We start from the raw sequence: 19,087 nt of genomic DNA, 5'->3' as shown, positions 1-19,087 counted from the left end.
GGGAAATCCTTTAAAGAGAGTAATTTTCTCTCTGGATTTCCCTTCTCTTTTTGAAACTCAGGAGCAGCAGCATTGTCGTGGTATCACCAGGGCTGTAAGTGTTAGCTTTTTCAATATTATATACAAGTCACAGTTGCTGCTTATTTATCTTATGCAACAAGCAACAATGGACAAAGCCAATAGTCCTGACTTGTTGTAGGTATGATGTGACTTGTATCATATATCTGGATGCACTAACAGAAACAGCAAATTACAAGTCGGGCTGAAACACTATGCTAAACACAGATTTTTAACTTTCATGTTTTAAGCCACGCCCTTAATTACACTGGCCACGCCCATTTGAGAGCCCCACCCGTTTTTTCATCCTATTTAAACCCTGCACACGCATTAACTGCAGCTACCAATGTACACACACAAACGCACCCACACTTCTTTATGCAAGCTTCTCAGCACACACCTGTTCTATTGAGTTTTTTGTAGTTCGGTAGTGTTCTCCTGGAACAACAGCGCGAGATGGCTGTTGCGCGCTATGTTCCATTATGACGATGTTTAACTGGGTGCTCCGTTCTGACGGAGGCAGCGTTGGCAGTTGCTGAGAACGCTCCGCCCCCCTCGGGAATACACATTCAGGTCTTAATGCTTTATAATTACACCTACTTAATAAATCAGAAACTATAAAAGCAGCTTGTGGCCAGAGAATCATCTTACAACACCCCTCCCGAGCGCCACACCCCTCTCCTCTCCAAACGGCAACCCGCGCGTCTCTCCGCAGGTTTCTGCGCCAGCCTCTTCCTGCACCTTCCCTGGAGATTGCATTTCACTCGATGTAACTCACAGAAACTCGCTGGGATCTGATACAAGGCTCGGGGTGGCCGCCAAAATGTTGCTCGGCGCCTCCCAGGGGTTAGGTTACAGCCCGCAGGGGCCCGGGGGAGGGGCGGTAGGTAAGGAAGAGAAGCACATGGACGACCAGCCGAGACAGCAGGCATACACTGAAGAGAGAGAGCAGACTGGCAGAGACAGCACAACCCCGCCGCAAAATAAACATGCAGCTACGGCAAGACGATTAGCGCGCTGTAGACTGATCACCAGAGACACGAGACCGACAACTGTACGGAGACACGCACTGCTAGAAACGGGCGACTTGCAGCTGTACAGACTGCCAGAGACGCGCCACCTACCACTATACGGAGACTAGACACCCACTGCGAGAGACGGACAACCTATAGCTGTGCAGAGACGCTCACTTCCAGAGACAGGCGACTTACAGCTGCACAGAGACACTCGCTTCCAGAGACAGGCGACATACAGTTGTACGGAGACAGCCACCGCCAGAGATCCGCCACTCACAGCTGTACAGAGACTACGCCTACTGCGAGAGGCGGACAGCCACATGACAGAGACACCCCGTGACTAGCCGCCTACAACTGGAAAGGGACATCCACCGTCAGAGAGAGCCTCACTATCGAGGGATAGCGTAAATCTGCGCAGCGCCACTCACTCAAGCGCCATCACTGATCGAACTGCCAGCTGTAGAGAGACGTCAGCTCACCGTGCCTGCCTAACTTCACCAAGCTATTACTTTCACGATTTTAAAGAGACACCCACCTGCATCCAAAGAGACAGCCACAGGACGCTGCGGCAACACCCCACATGGGCACTTTGATCAATCGGGAGAAGAGAGTTTGATACAAACCCTCCCGCGCTGGCCTGACACTCGCAGTGAGAGGGAGACCCTCACTCTCACAGTGTGAGAGAACCCCCGATATTGTGAGTGTGAGCGAGCTCCACTAATAGTGCGAGGGAGCCCCTGACTCTCACAGTGTGAGAGAACTCCTGACTCTTGAATGTGAGAGTACGAACCCCTGGCACTCAAAGTGTGAGAGCACACGCTGTGAGTGAGACTTCTTGCTTCATTCACATAGTGGGCAAGAAGGCACTCTGCTCCCGGCACGAGACAGCTCCTGAGCTGACTCTCCCAATATGAGACAGCTTATGGTGTGACGCCAAGAAATTGCACGGGACCGTTAACACCTGCTTTGCCGAGGTCCTTTCGGGGCTCACTGAGTCATCATGGCTCTGATAAAGCTGGGGGTTCGCTGCCTCCGAGCCCTTCCTCGAGGCTCCGGGGGGGCCTTATATGCTGGAACCATCCGTGCCTGGAGCGGGGGTTCCATCACTGCATACATGCCCGAGGCGGCCTCCTTCCCGGAAGTGGTGGACCCCCTGAGTCTGTACAGGATGTCGGTGGAGAAGGCCGGGACATTTTGGGGGGCCCTAGCCAGGAGCCGGCTGATGTGGCTACACCCTTTCCAGACTGTACAGGAGGGGGACTTTAGCGGGGGCCAGGTGAAATGGTTCCCAGGGGGGCAGCTGAATGTGTCAGGTAAGCGGTGAAGCCCTGGCTACTCAATTATAGGGGTGTGACAGGGGTGGGGGAGGGTACTGACTGTTAGAAGGACAAAGGAAGGATTATTTATAAGGAAGGATTGTGAAGACTGAATGCATTGGAGGTTTGGGGGGAATTTAAAATCCCCACCTTTGTAATTCACTTTGCTGCTTTGAAGCTAGGTTTGCATTGTGGGAATCTTCATTCGTACCCCGTACAAAGACAGTGCTTACAGTGGGCACTGGGCAAGACTTATTTTGGGGGCCCTTGCAGGGAACATATTAGAATTGTATTACCAATTCCCTGCTAATTCAAGCCTGCATAATGCCAAACAATTCTATGTTCAATTTTAAGATAATGTGTATATTGAACTGAGAGCGACCCCTCATATAATGAAGGGAAAGGGGTACCAATTACAAATATCAACAAGGCAATCCCAATGCGACTACACAATGGTACACTACTATTACACAGTATCACACACATATGATTGAATTCCAAAGTTATATCACATTTATTAAAAAAGGTTTACATATATCACAGTAAAAATCAATCCTCAGTTGTTACAACGCATTTTTAAAACCACTTCATTTGAACATTTATGCAATACATTTACAAATCAAAAATACATAACACAAACTGTTATGAGCCCGCATAACAGAAAACATAAACAGACAATAAACTTTGTCATTAGTAGCACATCCTATATGACCATAAATTTAACTCCGTAGTTTGGGATATATACAACCCACTTCTATCTCCAATTCTCTACGGCGGTCCCTTGGATTATGTGTATCACTTGCGTTGACGCGTTTCGATGGTTTTTACTTTATAGAGCCATCTTTATCAAGACAATTCATAGGCTTTTATTGATACCGGCTCGATTTGAACCTATAAAGACATAAGTACTATTAGTGAACTTAATGAAAGTTCTACTAGCAGAGACATAAGATCCTACCGCAGTATTAGTAGGTATTTAACTGATTGTCTTATATTGCTTAATACCCTTACCTGCATCACATTAAACAAATGGTTACATAATGTTGTCGAAGGTACTCCCCACAGTATTGGTTACCTCATGGACAGCTCTCTGATATATTTATCTAATCTATTTAAACAAACCCATTGGACACCCTGCATAATCCCAACATGTTAGGTACATGTCTGTGTTGTTCGTGCTAATAAATCTACATAGTGCCTTATGTGGGGCATATCGGCTGAAAGTTGTTTTATGTGTCTACTTAGCCTACACCTGTTTCCAAAACGGCTATCCCCCATATTGTGCACCAATAGAGATATCTACTCCTCACCTTCATAAGTCTTTTCCTGGGCTTTGAGCACACTTCGTGTGACTGTTGTTAACGTTGGTCTTTTAAGGGCTCAATATTTTTATTTGAATTGGCCGGGGTGCACGAACACTCGTTGCTACAAAATAACATAACGGTATGACGTTATTATTATGGTGGCTCATATTTAGTCTTAACAGGCCGCATTGAAAAAATGCTTACCGTTACTTTCGACACGCTAGTGAAGCTGTGACCGAAAAGCGCGTATTGCTTGATAAATAAAGTCAAAGGTGACGGGGGTCCATTCACATCACCCTTGTATGGCGTCACCTATTGCATCAATATATAAATGAAAAAAGAGCCAGTTTTAGCGCGGAACCGAACTGTTCTCGCTAGTAACTCCCCGTATTACTATTATGTTATGGCAGTATCGCCTCGCTTAATCCCTGTGTCTAGCGTGTTACCAAATCTCACCTTGCGGCTTGTTGATTAATCCGCCGGTCTGGTAGTCTTCCTGCTACGTCTTTTCTGTTACTATCTGACTTGTTCGCCTATTTGTTGAAATGACTCAACTCTCGTTATTGGCTCGATTTATCACGTGTCGCCACCCACGTGTGATTACTCTATCGCATATCCAAGTACGTGGGTTCTGATTGGTTTCTAACCACGATCTCTATTAAAGTAACTTCTTATGTGTTTTAATTAATAAAAATTATATATATGTGAGAGGCGTATATTTACCGCGTATTATAAAATACTGTATAAGCTCGCAGGCGTATAATTTATATGTATTGCAATATTGCTATTTGTGGAAAACTTTCCTAATGAAACCCCTGTTTGTCATTGTGGACTATATGCAAGTGAAATACAACTTTATTGTTCACATCTCCGACTTACAAGTTATCCTTATGGCTCCTAATTACATTCCATAACATATTTAAAATGGTACGGCAATGCAAGTGTGTATTAAAATGTCAGATTGATAACACATCAAGTGGGGAAACACTGTTGTCATCATCATTGTCATTAAAATTCATACATAACATCGTCTGGTACACATGCCGACTTAGAACCGTTACGGACATATCTCTTCAAATACCACACAATTACCCAAAATGTCAAATTCATCAGGTATATACAGTAAATATCGTCATACAGCAAACTTCATCTAAGGGAGATACAATCCTGGTACATCAAAAAATATGCTCTCCACAGGTTTTATACATCTCATCATTATATTTATGTGGAAATTATGCTCATCCAGTCTTCTTTGGAATTGAGTCCCCTATCTACTGTATTTAAATAGCAGATATGCCACTGCTCCCTCTTTTTCCTGATGGTATTAGGATCGCCTCCTCTTCTGTTAACAAATATTTTCTCCAAAATAAACCATTGAAACTGATCACACGTATGGTTCATTTTATTAAAATGGTCAGTCAAGGGGGCGTTTTCTTTTTTGGTTTTAATTGCCGATTTGTGTTCTAAAATGCGGATACGTAGCTCCCTGCTAGTTTCACCTACGTACCCGAGACCACACGGACAGATCAACAAATAAACAACATTCTTACTACGGCAATTATTTAGACCTTTAGCCCAGATTTTTTGGTTGTTGTACGTCACACTTTTGGCTTCTAAACATAGAGGACAGATGGAGCATGTCCCACATCTGTAGTTGCCCTTAGCTTTATCTCCAGTGAGTGTAGTTTGTAAACATGAGATACAAACCAAAAAAGAAAACGCCCCCTTGACTGACCATTTTAATAAAATGAACCATACTTGTGATCAGTTTCAATGGTTTATTTTGGAGAAAATATTTGTTAACAGAAGAGGGGGCGATCCTAATACCATCAGGAAAAAGAGGGAGCAGTGGCATATCTGCTATTTAAATACAGTAGATAGGGGACTCAATTCTAAAGAAGACTGGATGAGCATAATTTCCACATAAATATAATGATGAGATGTATAAAACCTGTGGAGAGCATATTTTTTGATGTACCAGGATTGTATCTCCCTTAGATGAAGTTTGCTGTATGACGATATTTACTGTATATACCTGATGAATTTGACATTTTGGGTAATTGTGTGGTATTTGAAGAGATATGTCCGTAACGGTTCTAATTCGGCATGTGTACCAGACGATGTTATGTATGAATTTTAATGACAATGATGATGACAACACTGTTTCCCCACTTGATGTGTTATCAATCTGACATTTTAATACACACTTGCATTGCCGTACCATTTTAAATATGTTATGGAATGTAATTAGGAGCCATAAGGATAACTTGTAAGTCGGAGATGTGAACAATAAAGTTGTATTTCACTTGCATATAGTCCACAATGACAAACAGGGGTTTCATTAGGAAAGTTTTCCACAAATAGCAATATTGCAATACATATAAATTATACGCCTGCGAGCTTATTCAGTATTTTATAATACGCGGTAAATATACGCCTCTCACATATATATAATTTTTATTAATTAAAACACATAAGAAGTTACTTTAATAGAGATCGTGGTTAGAAACCAATCAGAACCCACGTACTTGGATATGCGATAGAGTAATCACACGTGGGTGGCGACACGTGATAAATCGAGCCAATAACGAGAGTTGAGTCATTTCAACAAATAGGCGAACAAGTCAGATAGTAACAGAATAGACGTAGCAGGAAGACTACCAGACCGGCGGATTAATCAACAAGCCGCAAGGTGAGATTTGGTAACACGCTAGACACAGGGATTAAGCGAGGCGATACTGCCATAACATAATAGTAATACGGGGAGTTACTAGCGAGAACAGTTCGGTTCCGCGCTAAAACTGGCTCTTTTTTCATTTATATATTGATGCAATAGGTGACGCCATACAAGGGTGATGTGAATGGACCCCCGTCGCCTTTGACTTTATTTATCAAGCAATATGCGCTTTTCGGTCACAGCTTCACTAGCGTGTCGAAAGTAACGGTAAGCATTTTTTCAATGCGGCCTGTTAAGACTAAATATGAGCCACCATAATAATAACGTCATGCCGTTATGTTATTTTGTAGCAACGAGTGTTCGTGCACCCCGGCCAATTCAAATAAAAATATTGAGCCCTTAAAAGACCAACGTTAACAACAGTCACACGAAGTGTGCTCAAAGCCCAGGAAAAGACTTATGAAGGTGAGGAGTAGATATCTCTATTGGTGCACAATATGGGGGATAGCCGTTTTGGAAACAGGTGTAGGCTAAGTAGACACATAAAACAACTTTCAGCCGATATGCCCCACATAAGGCACTATGTAGATTTATTAGCACGAACAACACAGACATGTACCTAACATGTTGGGATTATGCAGGGTGTCCAATGGGTTTGTTTAAATAGATTAGATAAATATATCAGAGAGCTGTCCATGAGGTAACCAATACTGTGGGGAGTACCTTCGACAACATTATGTAACCATTTGTTTAATGTGATGCAGGTAAGGGTATTAAGCAATATAAGACAATCAGTTAAATACCTACTAATACTGCGGTAGTATCTTATGTCTCTGCTAGTAGAACTTTCATTAAGTTCACTAATAGTACTTATGTCTTTATAGGTTCAAATCGAGCCGGTATCAATAAAAGCCTATGAATTGTCTTGATAAAGATGGCTCTATAAAGTAAAAACCATCGAAACGCGTCGACGCAAGTGATACACATAATCCAAGGGACCGCCGTAGAGAATTGGAGATAGAAGTGGGTTGTATATATCCCAAACTACGGAGTTAAATTTATGGTCATATAGGATGTGCTACTAATGACAAAGTTAATTGTCTGTTTATGTTTTCTGTTATGCGGGCTCATAACAGTTTGTGTTATGTATTTTTGATTTGTAAATGTATTGCATAAATGTTCAAATGAAGTGGTTTTAAAAATGCGTTGTAACAACTGAGGATTGATTTTTACTGTGATATATGTAAACCTTTTTTAATAAATGTGATATAACTTTGGAATTCAATCATATGTGTGTGATACTGTGTAATAGTAGTGTACCATTGTGTAGTCGCATTGGGATTGCCTTGTTGATATTTGCAATTTTAAGATAATTACAAACAACAGTTACAACATGTGTTGCTTCGGACTAAAAAAATCCTTAAAATTACACTGAGTAGAGATACAGAAGTAGATGTAGACAGAGTGAGAGAAATTGAACAGACCGAGGCCAAATATAGCAAAAGTTCACTTTCCACGAGGGGTGGGGAGCTGGGCAATTGCCTACTTTGCCCATGCTTTAAAACGTCTCTGCTCTAATCTACTCTTCACCACTGCACTCAGCGCCACTCTATTCTATGCCACTGCACTCTATACCACTTCACTCTACTCTGACACAATCTACTCTATGCCACTACATTCTACGCCACTGTATTCCACTCTGCACTTTTCCACTCTACGCCACTCCTCTCAATGCTACTGCACTCTATGCCAATGCACTCTAAACCAGTTTAACCAAAATCAATACACTCTATGCCACTGCACTGTATACCATTATACACTACTATGCCTGACTCTACTCTATGCCACTGCACTCTAAGCCACTGCACACTAAGCCACTCTATTCTACTGTGCATCACTGTACTCTACGCCATTTTACTCTGCACCGCTTTACTTTGCTGCCCTCTAAGCCACAACTGCACTCTACGGCACTCTACTCTGCAGCACTGCACTCTCCACCACTAAACCCTCTGCCACCCTACTCTGTGCCATTGGACTCTGTTACTGCACCACTCTACTCCATGCCACTGCACTCTACACCACTCTATTCTACTGTGCACCACTCCACTCTACGCCACTTCTTTCTATGCCACTCCACGCTACGCTGCATCACTCCATTTTACCCTGCACCACTCCACTGTAGGCCGCTTCACTCTACTCTGAAACAATCTACTCTACACTACTGTACTCTATGCTACGCCACTCTGCATCACTCTTCTCTATGCCACTGTGCTCTGTGGCACCATACTCTAAACCACTGCACTCTACCCAATGTACTGTACACTACTTTACTCAACACCAATGCACTGTACGCCAGTGCACTCCTTGCCAACTACTCTGCACCACTATACTGTACGCCACTATACTCTAGTCTGCAACACTTTACGCCACTGCACTCTACATCACTGCACGCTATGCTACTCTACACTATTGCGCACTATGTCACTTCACTCTCTGCCACTCTATTCTACTCTGCACCACTGTACTGTACGCCACTACTGTCTTCAGGACTCCACTCTGCAACACTCTACTCCACCCTGCGCCAATCCACCTTACACCACTCGACTTTATGCCACTGCAATCTATGCTGCGCCACTCCACTCTGTACAACTCTACGCCACTCAGCTCTTCGCCACTGTACTCTACTCCACTCTACGCCAATGCACTCTACACCATTTTACCCAAAACCAATGCACTCTAAGACACTGCACTATATGTCTCTCTACCCTGCACCACTGTACTTTATGCAACTTCACTCTAGGCTAATCTATTCCACTCTAAAATACTCCACTCTATGATGCTCTACTCCTCTTAACTTTACTCCACTCTGTTAATCTACTCCACTCTATGCCACTCCACTCTACAACACTCTAGTCCACTCTATGACACTACTCCACTCTACGAAACTCCCTCTATGTCACTCTATGCCATTTTACTCCACTCTATTCTGAGACACACTACTCCACTCCAGTACTCTACACCACTCCATTACTCCACTCTACGCCACTCCACTCCATGCCACTATGTGCCACCTCACTCTGACACTATGAAACTCCACTTTACGATGCTCCATCTCACTCTACGCCACTCTATGCCATTCCACTCTACTACACTACTTAACTCTATGCCACTCCACTGTACAGCAATCTACTCCACTCTACTCAACAACACTCTATGCCACTCTATGCATTACCCTCTAACCACTCACACTTTGCTCTACACCACTCCACAACGCTGTACGACAATCTGCTCTACTCTGACATTCTACTCCACTCTACAACACTCAACTCTACTCCACTCTGTGCCCTTCCACTCTATTACACTATACTGCTCCATGACACTCCACAACACTATGCCACTCCACACCACTCAACTCTACTCTATACCACTCCACAACACTCCACGACTTTGTCTCTCCATAACCCCCACTCTGCTCCACGGTTCTCTACTTTACAACACCCAACTCTCTTTTACGCCACTAACATTTATCCATGCTAAACAGCTGCCAAGCTGGTGTACAACATGGCTAAAACATATTGTCGAAGCCAATAGCTCGTGCATAGGCGAGACCTGTTGACTTTGCCAATGCTTGTGCTATATTGAAGCCAGAGCAATTGACTTTTTGTCAATGATTGTTGACTTGGAGTAGGGAGCTTCGCATTGTAGTGTAACATAAAGAACGCATCTCGCAGCAACATTTTCTGCCAGAATAATAATGAATAAAACCACTTATAAAGCGCCTGGCTACACCAACCGGTGTGTCCCCGCGCTGGACGACACTCTACACAGAGGCTGGAAGGAAAGAAGTACTATAGAACAGTGTCATGATGTACACAAACCTCACAGCTGAAAGAGCCTGGTTTTCAATCTTTTCTGGAAAATATTTTCCGATGGCTCAGTTAGGAGAAAGAGTGGTAGTTCCAATTTTTGGCTGCCAGGTAGCCTAACGAGCACGCACCCATTCTGGATCTTAAAACTTCAGGGACTTTGACCAGGTGGGCGCACGTTGACTTACGATGGTGGGATGGGTGATGAGGGATGTGAAAAGGTGAAGATAGCTAGGGCCTTTGCACTGTAGACTCCGATGGCAAAAGCACAGGGCCTTGAAAATAATTATTTTCTCAATAGGTAGCCAGTACAGGGCATCAAGGACTTTCAAGGACGAGGCTCTTCTAGGTAATTTAAGAACGAGGAGTTAAGAACCAGGCGTGCCGCCGCATTCTGGATACGTTGCAGCCTGTGGAGACACTTTTTTGCTGATCCAAGATATAGGACATTTCCATAGTCCAGCTGGGACGTTACAAGAACATGAACCAGGGTTTTCCTGGCCGAGACAGGGAGAGTGTCCAGGGATTGTCTCAACATTTTGAGAATCCTGAAACATTTCCCTGTAACTTTCCTAGTGTGAGTTTCAAAGGAAAGTTTGGGGTCCAACCAGACTCCTAGATTTTTTGGCTTCCTCCTTTGGAATGGGTAAGGGGTCCAGAGTCTGGGGCTACCAAGCTGAGGACCAGATGGAGGGAGACTTCCCTTCGACCAGGACCTCGGTTTTACTGCCGTTCAACTTGAGGCAGTTACTCGACATCCAGGAAGCGAGGTCACTCAGGCAAGAGGAGAACTGGGTAGCTGCAACTTCCGAATTCTGGGACAGTGTGACAATAAGCTGTGTGTTGTCTGCATAAGACACGATGGTACCATTGTGTCTTTCCACAGTCTCAGCCAGGGGTCCGATGTAAATATTAAAAAGAGTTGGGCTCAAAATGACCCTTGTGGGACCCTTGCAAGAGTGGCATGCATTTAGAAATGGATGAACGCTGCGCTACTTGGAAGCTGCGATCCTGGAGGAAGGAGGACATCCATTTTAGGGCTGCTCCCTCAAGCCCACAAGCCTTCAGACGCTGCAAGAGCAGTCTGTGAAATACCGTGCCGAAGGCTGTGCTAAGGTCAAGTAAGAGCAGCGCTATAGTATGACCTTCATCCGCACGCCTACGTAGTGTCTCCGTGGCGAGAAGGAGTGCTGGCTTCGTAGAGTACGTGGCTCTCAATCCTGATTGCGTGGGATGGCAGAGGTTGTGCCGATTAATGTGTGCAACCAATTGCGAGTTCACTGCCATCTCTGCTATTTCAGAGAAGTAGGGCAGGAGTGAAATAGGGCACAGGCTATCCAATAAGCACGGATCAGTAGAGGGTTTTTTTCTTTAAGGGGAGGACATTTGCCTCTTTCCACTTACACAGGACCTCCCCACAGCTGAAAGAGAGCTCCAGGAGTTGCTGTGTATAAGGCAATATTATATCCAGACCTTCCCTGATGATTTTAGGCGGGCCTGGATCCACTTGGGAGCCAGATTTCATGTTTAAAGCTATGCCTCTTATATCTTCCAACGTTGGAGGGGAGAACTCAGAGAGGGGATTACCCTCGACTGCCAAGATACTCTCGGGTTGTAGAAGTGTGCCATTACAGGCCTCTTGAAGAAAGGAGTCATATATTTGGATACCTCCGAGGCAAAAAAGTCGGCAATCTGGTTGCATGACTCTGAAGAACTAGTGGCAGGAGCCACGGTTCTCTCTAAGGAGGATAAAACTTTGAGGATGGAGAACAGCTCTTTGGGAGAACTATCTGCTTGCTCTATTCTATCGTTGTAACACACAGCATGGGTTTTCTTTATAAGGGTATGATAGCGACCCTTGACCTTAGGGTAGGCCGCTCCCCCGCCTCCGCAGCGCCACCAGTGCTTGCCTGCCTCAGTGTTGCCTGTGTGCCCCCGTGACTGCCGCTCCCACTTCTCTCCTTGTTCCCCAAGTGCGAGGCCCCAGAGTGCCCGGTTCCCTCCTTCTATTTTGTACCCTCGAGTGCCTGCCTCAGAGACTGCCTGGTTGAATGTAATTCCACCTTTTTTCTGTATCCCCGAGTGTGTGGCCCCCCCTTGTGCGCCCGGTGCCCCTGCTCGTTGTGCTTGTTTTTCTCCGCCTTTTTTCTCGTCCTTTTCCCGCCTTTCTCGTCGTCCGCATCGCTTCTTCCCCTGTTTTCTCGCCACCTTCCCAAAGCCGTTTTTTCCTCGTTTTTCCCGCCGCCCGCCTCCCGCTTTTCCCGCCGTTTTTGCGCTCCTCAAGCGTAATCCCATTGGCCCACCTACCCTCCCGCCTCCCAGCTGACCCCCCCTCCCCGGCTACCCCATATATGGCGGCCGCTGCGAGGCCGCGCAGCGGGCGTGCCGCTTGCGCGCCGAAGGCGCGCCTAAGGCAAGCCTGTCTGTGCCCGTCCGCGCCTGGACCGCGCCCAGCACCCGTCCCCCTGGTCCTCACGACCCCCACCCCATCCGCCACCCCCGCCTGACCTACGACACCACCACCCTCACCGCCCTCAACCCCGGCCGCACGCCCGGCTGCTACCGCGCTACCCCGAAGCGGACCCACGGATCCTTCACCTGCCGCAACTGCCGCTTTACCTGCCTACGAACACACATCGCACCCGACAAGAACGACTCCCCCGGAAACAACCTCGACTGCATCCTGATCAACACCCGATCCGTCCACAGGCATGCCATCGAACTATGGAACCTCATCGACTCAACAAACCCGGACATCGCCTTCCTCACAGAGACCTGGATGAACCCCTCCTCGACACCCGACATCGCCATAGCCATCCCCGACGGCTACAAAATCATCCGGAAAGACCGCACCAACTGCACCGGAGGAGGCATCGCCATCGCACACAAAAGCTCCATCCGCATCTCGACCCACGTCGACAACTCACTCCCCGACGCCGAACACCTCCATTTCGCGATCCACAGCGACCCCAAGACCACCCTCAGAGGCACCCTCATGTACAGACCACCAGGACCACGCACTAAGTTCAGCGAAGACATCGCAGACTTCGTCAGCCCACACGCACTCCCGTCCACCGACTACATCCTCCTAGGGGACCTCAACTTCCACCTGGAGAACCACACCGACAACAACACCACCGCCTTACTGGACAACCTCGCCAACCTGGGACTGAAACAGCTAGTCAACACCCCCACCCACTACGCCGGACACACGCTCGACCCCATCTTCTCCTCCAGCAAACACATCTCTTTCAGCCACACCACCGAACTCGCCTGGTCGGACCACAGCTGTGTCCACTTCAGCTTCAAGAAGACCACCGTGCACCACCACACCCAGCAACCACCAAGAAGACAGTGGAATCGAATCACCACGGAACAACTCACATCGACCCTCTCTCAGAAGCAACCCACCAGCACCACAGACCCCAACGAAGCCACCAACAACCTCACGAGCTGGATCTCCGACTGCGCCAACCTCCTGGCCCCCCTGAACACCCAAGCAAACACCAACAACCACAAGAAAAACTCCTGGTTCACCCCCGACCTCAAGGACTCCAAAAAAGAATGCCGCACCCTCGAAAAGACTTGGCGCCTCAACCAGACCGAGGAGAACATGTCTGCTCTCAAGAACGCCACCCGCCAACACCACCAACGCCTCCGCGCCGCACGAAAATCAGCCTTCCAGAACAGACTAGACAACAACGCCCACAACAGCAAGGAACTATTTGGCATCGTCAAAGAACTCTCCAACCCGACGCAGAAAACAACTCCATCCCTCCCTCACAGGACCTCTGCGTCTCCCTCGCAGCCGTCTTCCACCACAAGATCACCGACATCTACAACAGCTTCACCACAACCAACACGAACCCACCACTGGAACCCGCCACCGACAACACCACCATCCTCACCTGGAACCCAACCACCACCGAGGAAACCACCCGTATCATGAACTCCATCCACTCAGGATCACCATCCGACCCCTGCCCGCACCACATCTTCAACAAAGCCGACAACATCATCGCAACCCACCTCCGAGACATCATCAACGCGTCTTTCACCACCGCCACCTTCTCGGAGAAATGGAAACACGCCGAACACAACGCCCTCCTAAAGAAACCAACAGCAGACCCCACCAAACTCAAAAACTTCCGGCCCATCTCGCTCCTACCGTTCCCCGCCCAAGTGATTGAGAAAATCGTCAATGCTCAACTCACCACTGCCCTGGAAATCAACGACTCACTCGACCCCTCACAGTTCGGCTTCAGAGCTAACCACAGCACCGAGACCGCCCTCATCGCAGCCACGGACGACATCAGATCCCTGGCCGACAAAGGAGAAACCGTGGCCCTCATACTCCTGGACCTCTCTGCAGCCTTCGACACGGTATGCCACCATACCCTGATACGTCGCCTCAGCAACGCCGGCATCAGAGGCAAGGCCCTGGAATGGATCATCTCCTTCCTCTCCGGAAGAACCCAGAGAGTCCGCCTCCCCCCCTTCAGATCCACAGCCACAGATCATCTGCGGCGTCCCCCAAGGATCCTCCCTCAGCCCCACCCTCTTCAACATCTACATGACCCCCCTGGCGAACATCGCACGAAAACACGGACTCGACCTCATATCCTACGCCGACGACACCCAGCTCATCTTATCCCTCACCAACTACCCCACCTCAGCTAGAACCAGACTACACGAAGGCATGAAGGAAGTAGCGGACTGGATGACAGACAGCCGGCTTAAGCTGAACACGAAGAAGACGGAGGTCCTTATACTCGGCCCTACACCCTCCGCCTGGGACGACTCCTGGTGGCCTCCCGCCCTGGGCAGCACTCCCCAACCCACCGACCACGCACGCAACCTCGGCTTCATCCTGGACTCATCCCTCTCCATGACCAGACAGGTCAACTCGGTGACCTCGGCATGCTTCAACACCCTCCGCATGCTCCGCAAGATCTTCCGCTGGATCCCCACCGACACCAGGAAGACCGTCACCCACGCCCTCGTCACCAGTCGCTTGGACTATGGGAACACTCTGTACACCGGCATCACCATCATGCTGCAGAGGAAACTGCAACGAATCCAGAACGCTGCCGCACGACTCATCCTGAACATACCCCGCCACCACCACATCTCCGGACACCTGAAGAAACTTCACTGGCTCCCAGTCAACAAGAGGATCACCTTCAGACTCCTCACCCACGCACACAAAGCCCTGCACAACCTCGGACCAAAACTCATCAACCACCGCGTCTCCTTCCACACTCCTCCGCGCACCCTACGCTCGACCGGACAAGCCCTGGCAGCCGTACCCCGCATCCGCAAAGCCACCGCCGGAGGAAGATCTTTCTCTTTTCTGGCAGCAAAGACCTGGAACTCCCTTCCTAGCCACCTTCGCGCCATACAGGACCACCTCTCCTTCAGAAGGCAGCTCAAGACCTGGCTCTACGAGCACTGACCCCCCCCCCCCCCCCTCCCCCAGCACCTTGAGACCCTTACGGGTGAGTAGCGCGCTTTATAAATGTAACTGATTGATTGATTGATTTAGTTAGTTAGTTCTAACTTGTGAGCAGTCTTTCCTCCATTGGTACTCTAAGTGCTTGCAGGATTTGTTTGCTATCAAGAGCTCTTCATTGATCCACGGTGCCGATTTGGTTTGTCCTTGAGGGGTGTTAGTGGTCCAGGGAGCAACTAAATCCAGTGCTCTGACAATCCACTCATCACCTGCTGTGTTGGCAACATTAATATCCTCTCTCAGTTGGGGACGATTCTGCTGAAGAACTTGAGTGAAGCTCCCAACGTTAAATTTGGTCCACTTCCTGTGCACAGTGGTCGGGCAGATTCTAGCCATGGGGGGAGAGGGGGGGGGTTTGGTAGTGGAATAGAAAACACCACGAGATGGTGATCGGACCAGGGGACTGCTGTCGGGGCTTCAACCTCCAATTCTGGACAGTTGGAGAAGATGGGGTCTAATATGACCCAGCTGATGGGTAGGGTGCATTTATTTATTTAGAGAGTTTTATATAGTGCTGACAAGACCCAAGGGTATCCGAGCGCTTTACAACATGTACACAGGTAATAAGAAAGAGCAGCCAGACAGAACAAAATGGAGAGTCGTTTGGAAGGCACTACGGTGTATTGGTCCGATGGTTAAAGGTGTCGAGCGAGGAGGAGATACTTTTGTTTTTTTTTAAAGTCACGAAGGAGGAGTTAGTTCTGAGATCTGCTGGTAAGGAGTTCCAGATTTTGGGGTCATTTCCCGAAAAGGAGCATGCCCGGGCTTTTTGTTTATGTCTCTTTGGGGGGAATAAGAAGTAGGTAGTTGGTTCTCCTCAGGTTTCACAGGTTTTACAGCTCAGTTTTTACAGCTCTAGCTGTAGAGCGACTAGTTCCTGGCAGGCGGATTCAGCTTCATTGCTCGTAAGGTCGTCAAAGTGTAGGTTAAGGTCGCCCAGAACCGTGAAGTTATTGTGGTGCAGCGCTGGTTGAACCACTGTTTCCACTAGACTCGAAATGAAATGGTGACCGGACCCGGATCTGGTAAATCAGAAAAATATGGATCGCATGATCGTCGGCTGCTGCTAAAGAAAAGAAAGCTGCTTCGCACTTGTCAATATTAGCCATTTTCAAAGTACATTTTAAAAGTGCACACCTTCAGGAAAAGCATCAAGACCTGGCTGTTCGAAAGCATGGAGTGCCACCATTGCTACAATAGTAAATAAATAGAAAAAAAGGTGGTTGCACAACTTTTTTTTCTTGTATTTATTGACTTTTATAGCAATGACGGCATGCTGCGCTTTAGCTGTAAACATCTAAAGCTAAAGCACGGCGTACCGCGATTGCTGCAATATTAAATAAACAGAAATAAAGGTGGCCACACAACTTATTTTTCTGTTTATTGATTTTTGTAGCAATAGCGGCACACAGCGCTTAGCTTTAAACATCTAAAGCTAAAGCACGGCATGCCGCCACTGCTAGAAAAGTCAATAAATAAGAAACAAGCATTTACAATGCAATGGTTTTGGCATTGTTAAAGTTAAAGCTATTGGCATTGCTCATGACCCATTATACCAAACAGTACCAAACTGCCCCTATGTAATCACCTCCGAAGCAAGAGTACTACTGCAGAGATACAGCTTTCATTTACACTTGCAATAGGTCCCTGCGACGTTTAACCGGCTCTTCCCTTCAAATTCCTATTGAAATATATTGCACTACAAGAATACATTTACATACAAAACTAGCCATATCTGTACCAAAAATAAATGCCGAATACTCCTGAAAAGGAGTCTCTTTTAAATAAGTGTACCAAAACTGCTTCGTCTTAGACTCCCACCTTACTCTTATCGGGTCCCTTTCTCTTGCTCTTCTTTCTGGCCTCTTCGCTCTTGGTGCTCTTGGACCCCGCTGGGACTTTGCTGACGCCGCTGAGAGACTCAGTGGGGCTGGCCCGGCTCTTCCTCCTGCTTGCGCAGGTCGAGACAAATATCAGAATGAGCAGCAGCGCGGGCACCAACAGAAACGCCCAGGAAGGGAAGTGTGCCGGTTCCAGTCCCAGGTGAAGCCCTAGCTCACTGTGGAGTAAACGGAGGCCCAGGCCCAGCAGCTCCCGCAGCCGCTGGGTCGCTAGCTCGTCCTGCTGAAGAGCCGCTTCCTGCCAGACTCCAACAGCGTCCATCTCGGCGAGGCCCAGTGGGTTCTAATACATCCCGCAGAGCAAGAGCCCGACAGTCCCGGGCGCGCCGTCGGACTGACACAGCGAAGCGGTGCACGGAGAACAGAGGAGCTGGGAGCTCCAGCCAGGCGCCTGCCTCTGTCGGGCGTCAATATTAATCTTTTTAAAGTGAGGACTTCTTTTCAAATTTCTGCATAATTTTTAAACATGCACTTTTCAAGATGGCCGACACCTCTGCCTCTCCGAGATAGTTTCGCACGTCTCCACTTTTATTGATACCTGTTCAAGTAAGAGAGAGTCATACGTGTTTTTACCTCGCCGTTGAAAGCTACATTTTTAAATACCTGCCAGATGCATCTTTAAAAGATTGAGAGTATACAGGATGCCACGTGTTCTTTGGAGTTCATGACGTCTGCTTTTCATTTATAAATATATTATTTCTTGGAAGCCATATCTGCCGTGTAGCGAATAGTAACTGATCGTATTCCAACCTAAATGCCACGTTTGCATATGCCAAAGGGATTCGGCAGTAGCCACGTGCACGGACGTAGAAGGGATCTGCCTTTTGTGCCGCGGCGGAGGCTCGAAGAGTGGCTTGGGAGCTGGAAATGTGGCAGACTGCGGTGCCCTGAGCTGAGCCTTGCTGCCTTTCTCCGAGGTGAAGCAGAAATGCCTCGGAGAAAGGCAGCGGCATTTTCGGATTCGGGGGCGTGTTTTCGGATTCGGGGGCGTTTAAACACGCCCATCGAAAAGTAACGAAAAAACACGCCCCCGAATCCGAAAAGGACGGGGCCTGTTCGGAGTGACAAACCTCTTCTCCAATGGCTGGCCAGCATTCAAGAGGCCAGCCAATGGAGAAGAGGGGGTGGTTCAAGCCCCTCTTCTCCAAGTAATTATATCTCGCGAGCGAGACTGCGCAAGCGCAGCCTTCGCTAGCCGAGACCTAAAAACGAAGACAGGCAGACTCCTCATTTATTTTACATTTGCAAAGCAATAGCTCGACATTTAACTAATGCGAGACCTATTGCATTGCAAATGCTTGTTTTTTCTGAAGTTAACCCTCATCCCTTTAAAATATCCAGGTCGTCTGCTAGTATTGGGCCGGCGGCCCCAGAAGCTACCCCAATGAAGGCAGTGTAATGGTGCGTTTGGACTCTACATATGTTCTTATGAAGTCTG

General features: G+C 47.6%; 1 protein-coding gene and 2 long non-coding RNA genes across 3 annotated transcripts in view; 2 read left to right on the top strand and 1 right to left on the bottom strand.

The window, feature by feature from the left end:
- The first annotated feature begins 792 nt into the window (after window positions 1-792).
- Window positions 793-19,087, top strand: part of LOC146799276 (acetyl-coenzyme A synthetase 2-like, mitochondrial) — a 172,445-nt gene continuing 154,150 nt past the window's right edge. Inside the window, exon 1 of the mRNA XM_085626771.1 lies at window positions 793-2,386. Within this exon, the coding sequence (XP_085482897.1) occupies window positions 2,074-2,386 (313 nt within the window). The 5' untranslated portion in view covers window positions 793-2,073. The remainder of the gene's footprint in view (window positions 2,387-19,087) is intronic.
- Window positions 2,880-4,224, bottom strand: LOC146799278 (uncharacterized). Its single transcript, XR_014968880.1, has 4 exons — window positions 4,150-4,224; window positions 3,898-4,005; window positions 3,700-3,814; window positions 2,880-3,280 (listed from the first exon to the last, which is right to left on the bottom strand). It is a non-coding gene; the product is annotated as an uncharacterized LOC146799278 (long non-coding RNA).
- Window positions 6,546-7,345, top strand: LOC146799277 (uncharacterized). Its single transcript, XR_014969254.1, has 3 exons — window positions 6,546-6,637; window positions 6,721-6,835; window positions 7,255-7,345. It is a non-coding gene; the product is annotated as an uncharacterized LOC146799277 (long non-coding RNA).

This window comes from Triturus cristatus, chromosome 9 (genome assembly GCF_964204655.1).
Source record: "Triturus cristatus chromosome 9, aTriCri1.1, whole genome shotgun sequence".
NCBI lineage: Eukaryota > Metazoa > Chordata > Amphibia > Caudata > Salamandridae > Triturus > Triturus cristatus.
The sequence above is the reverse complement of the archived record's forward strand: the minus strand, read 5'-3'. Positions and strand labels throughout refer to the sequence as shown.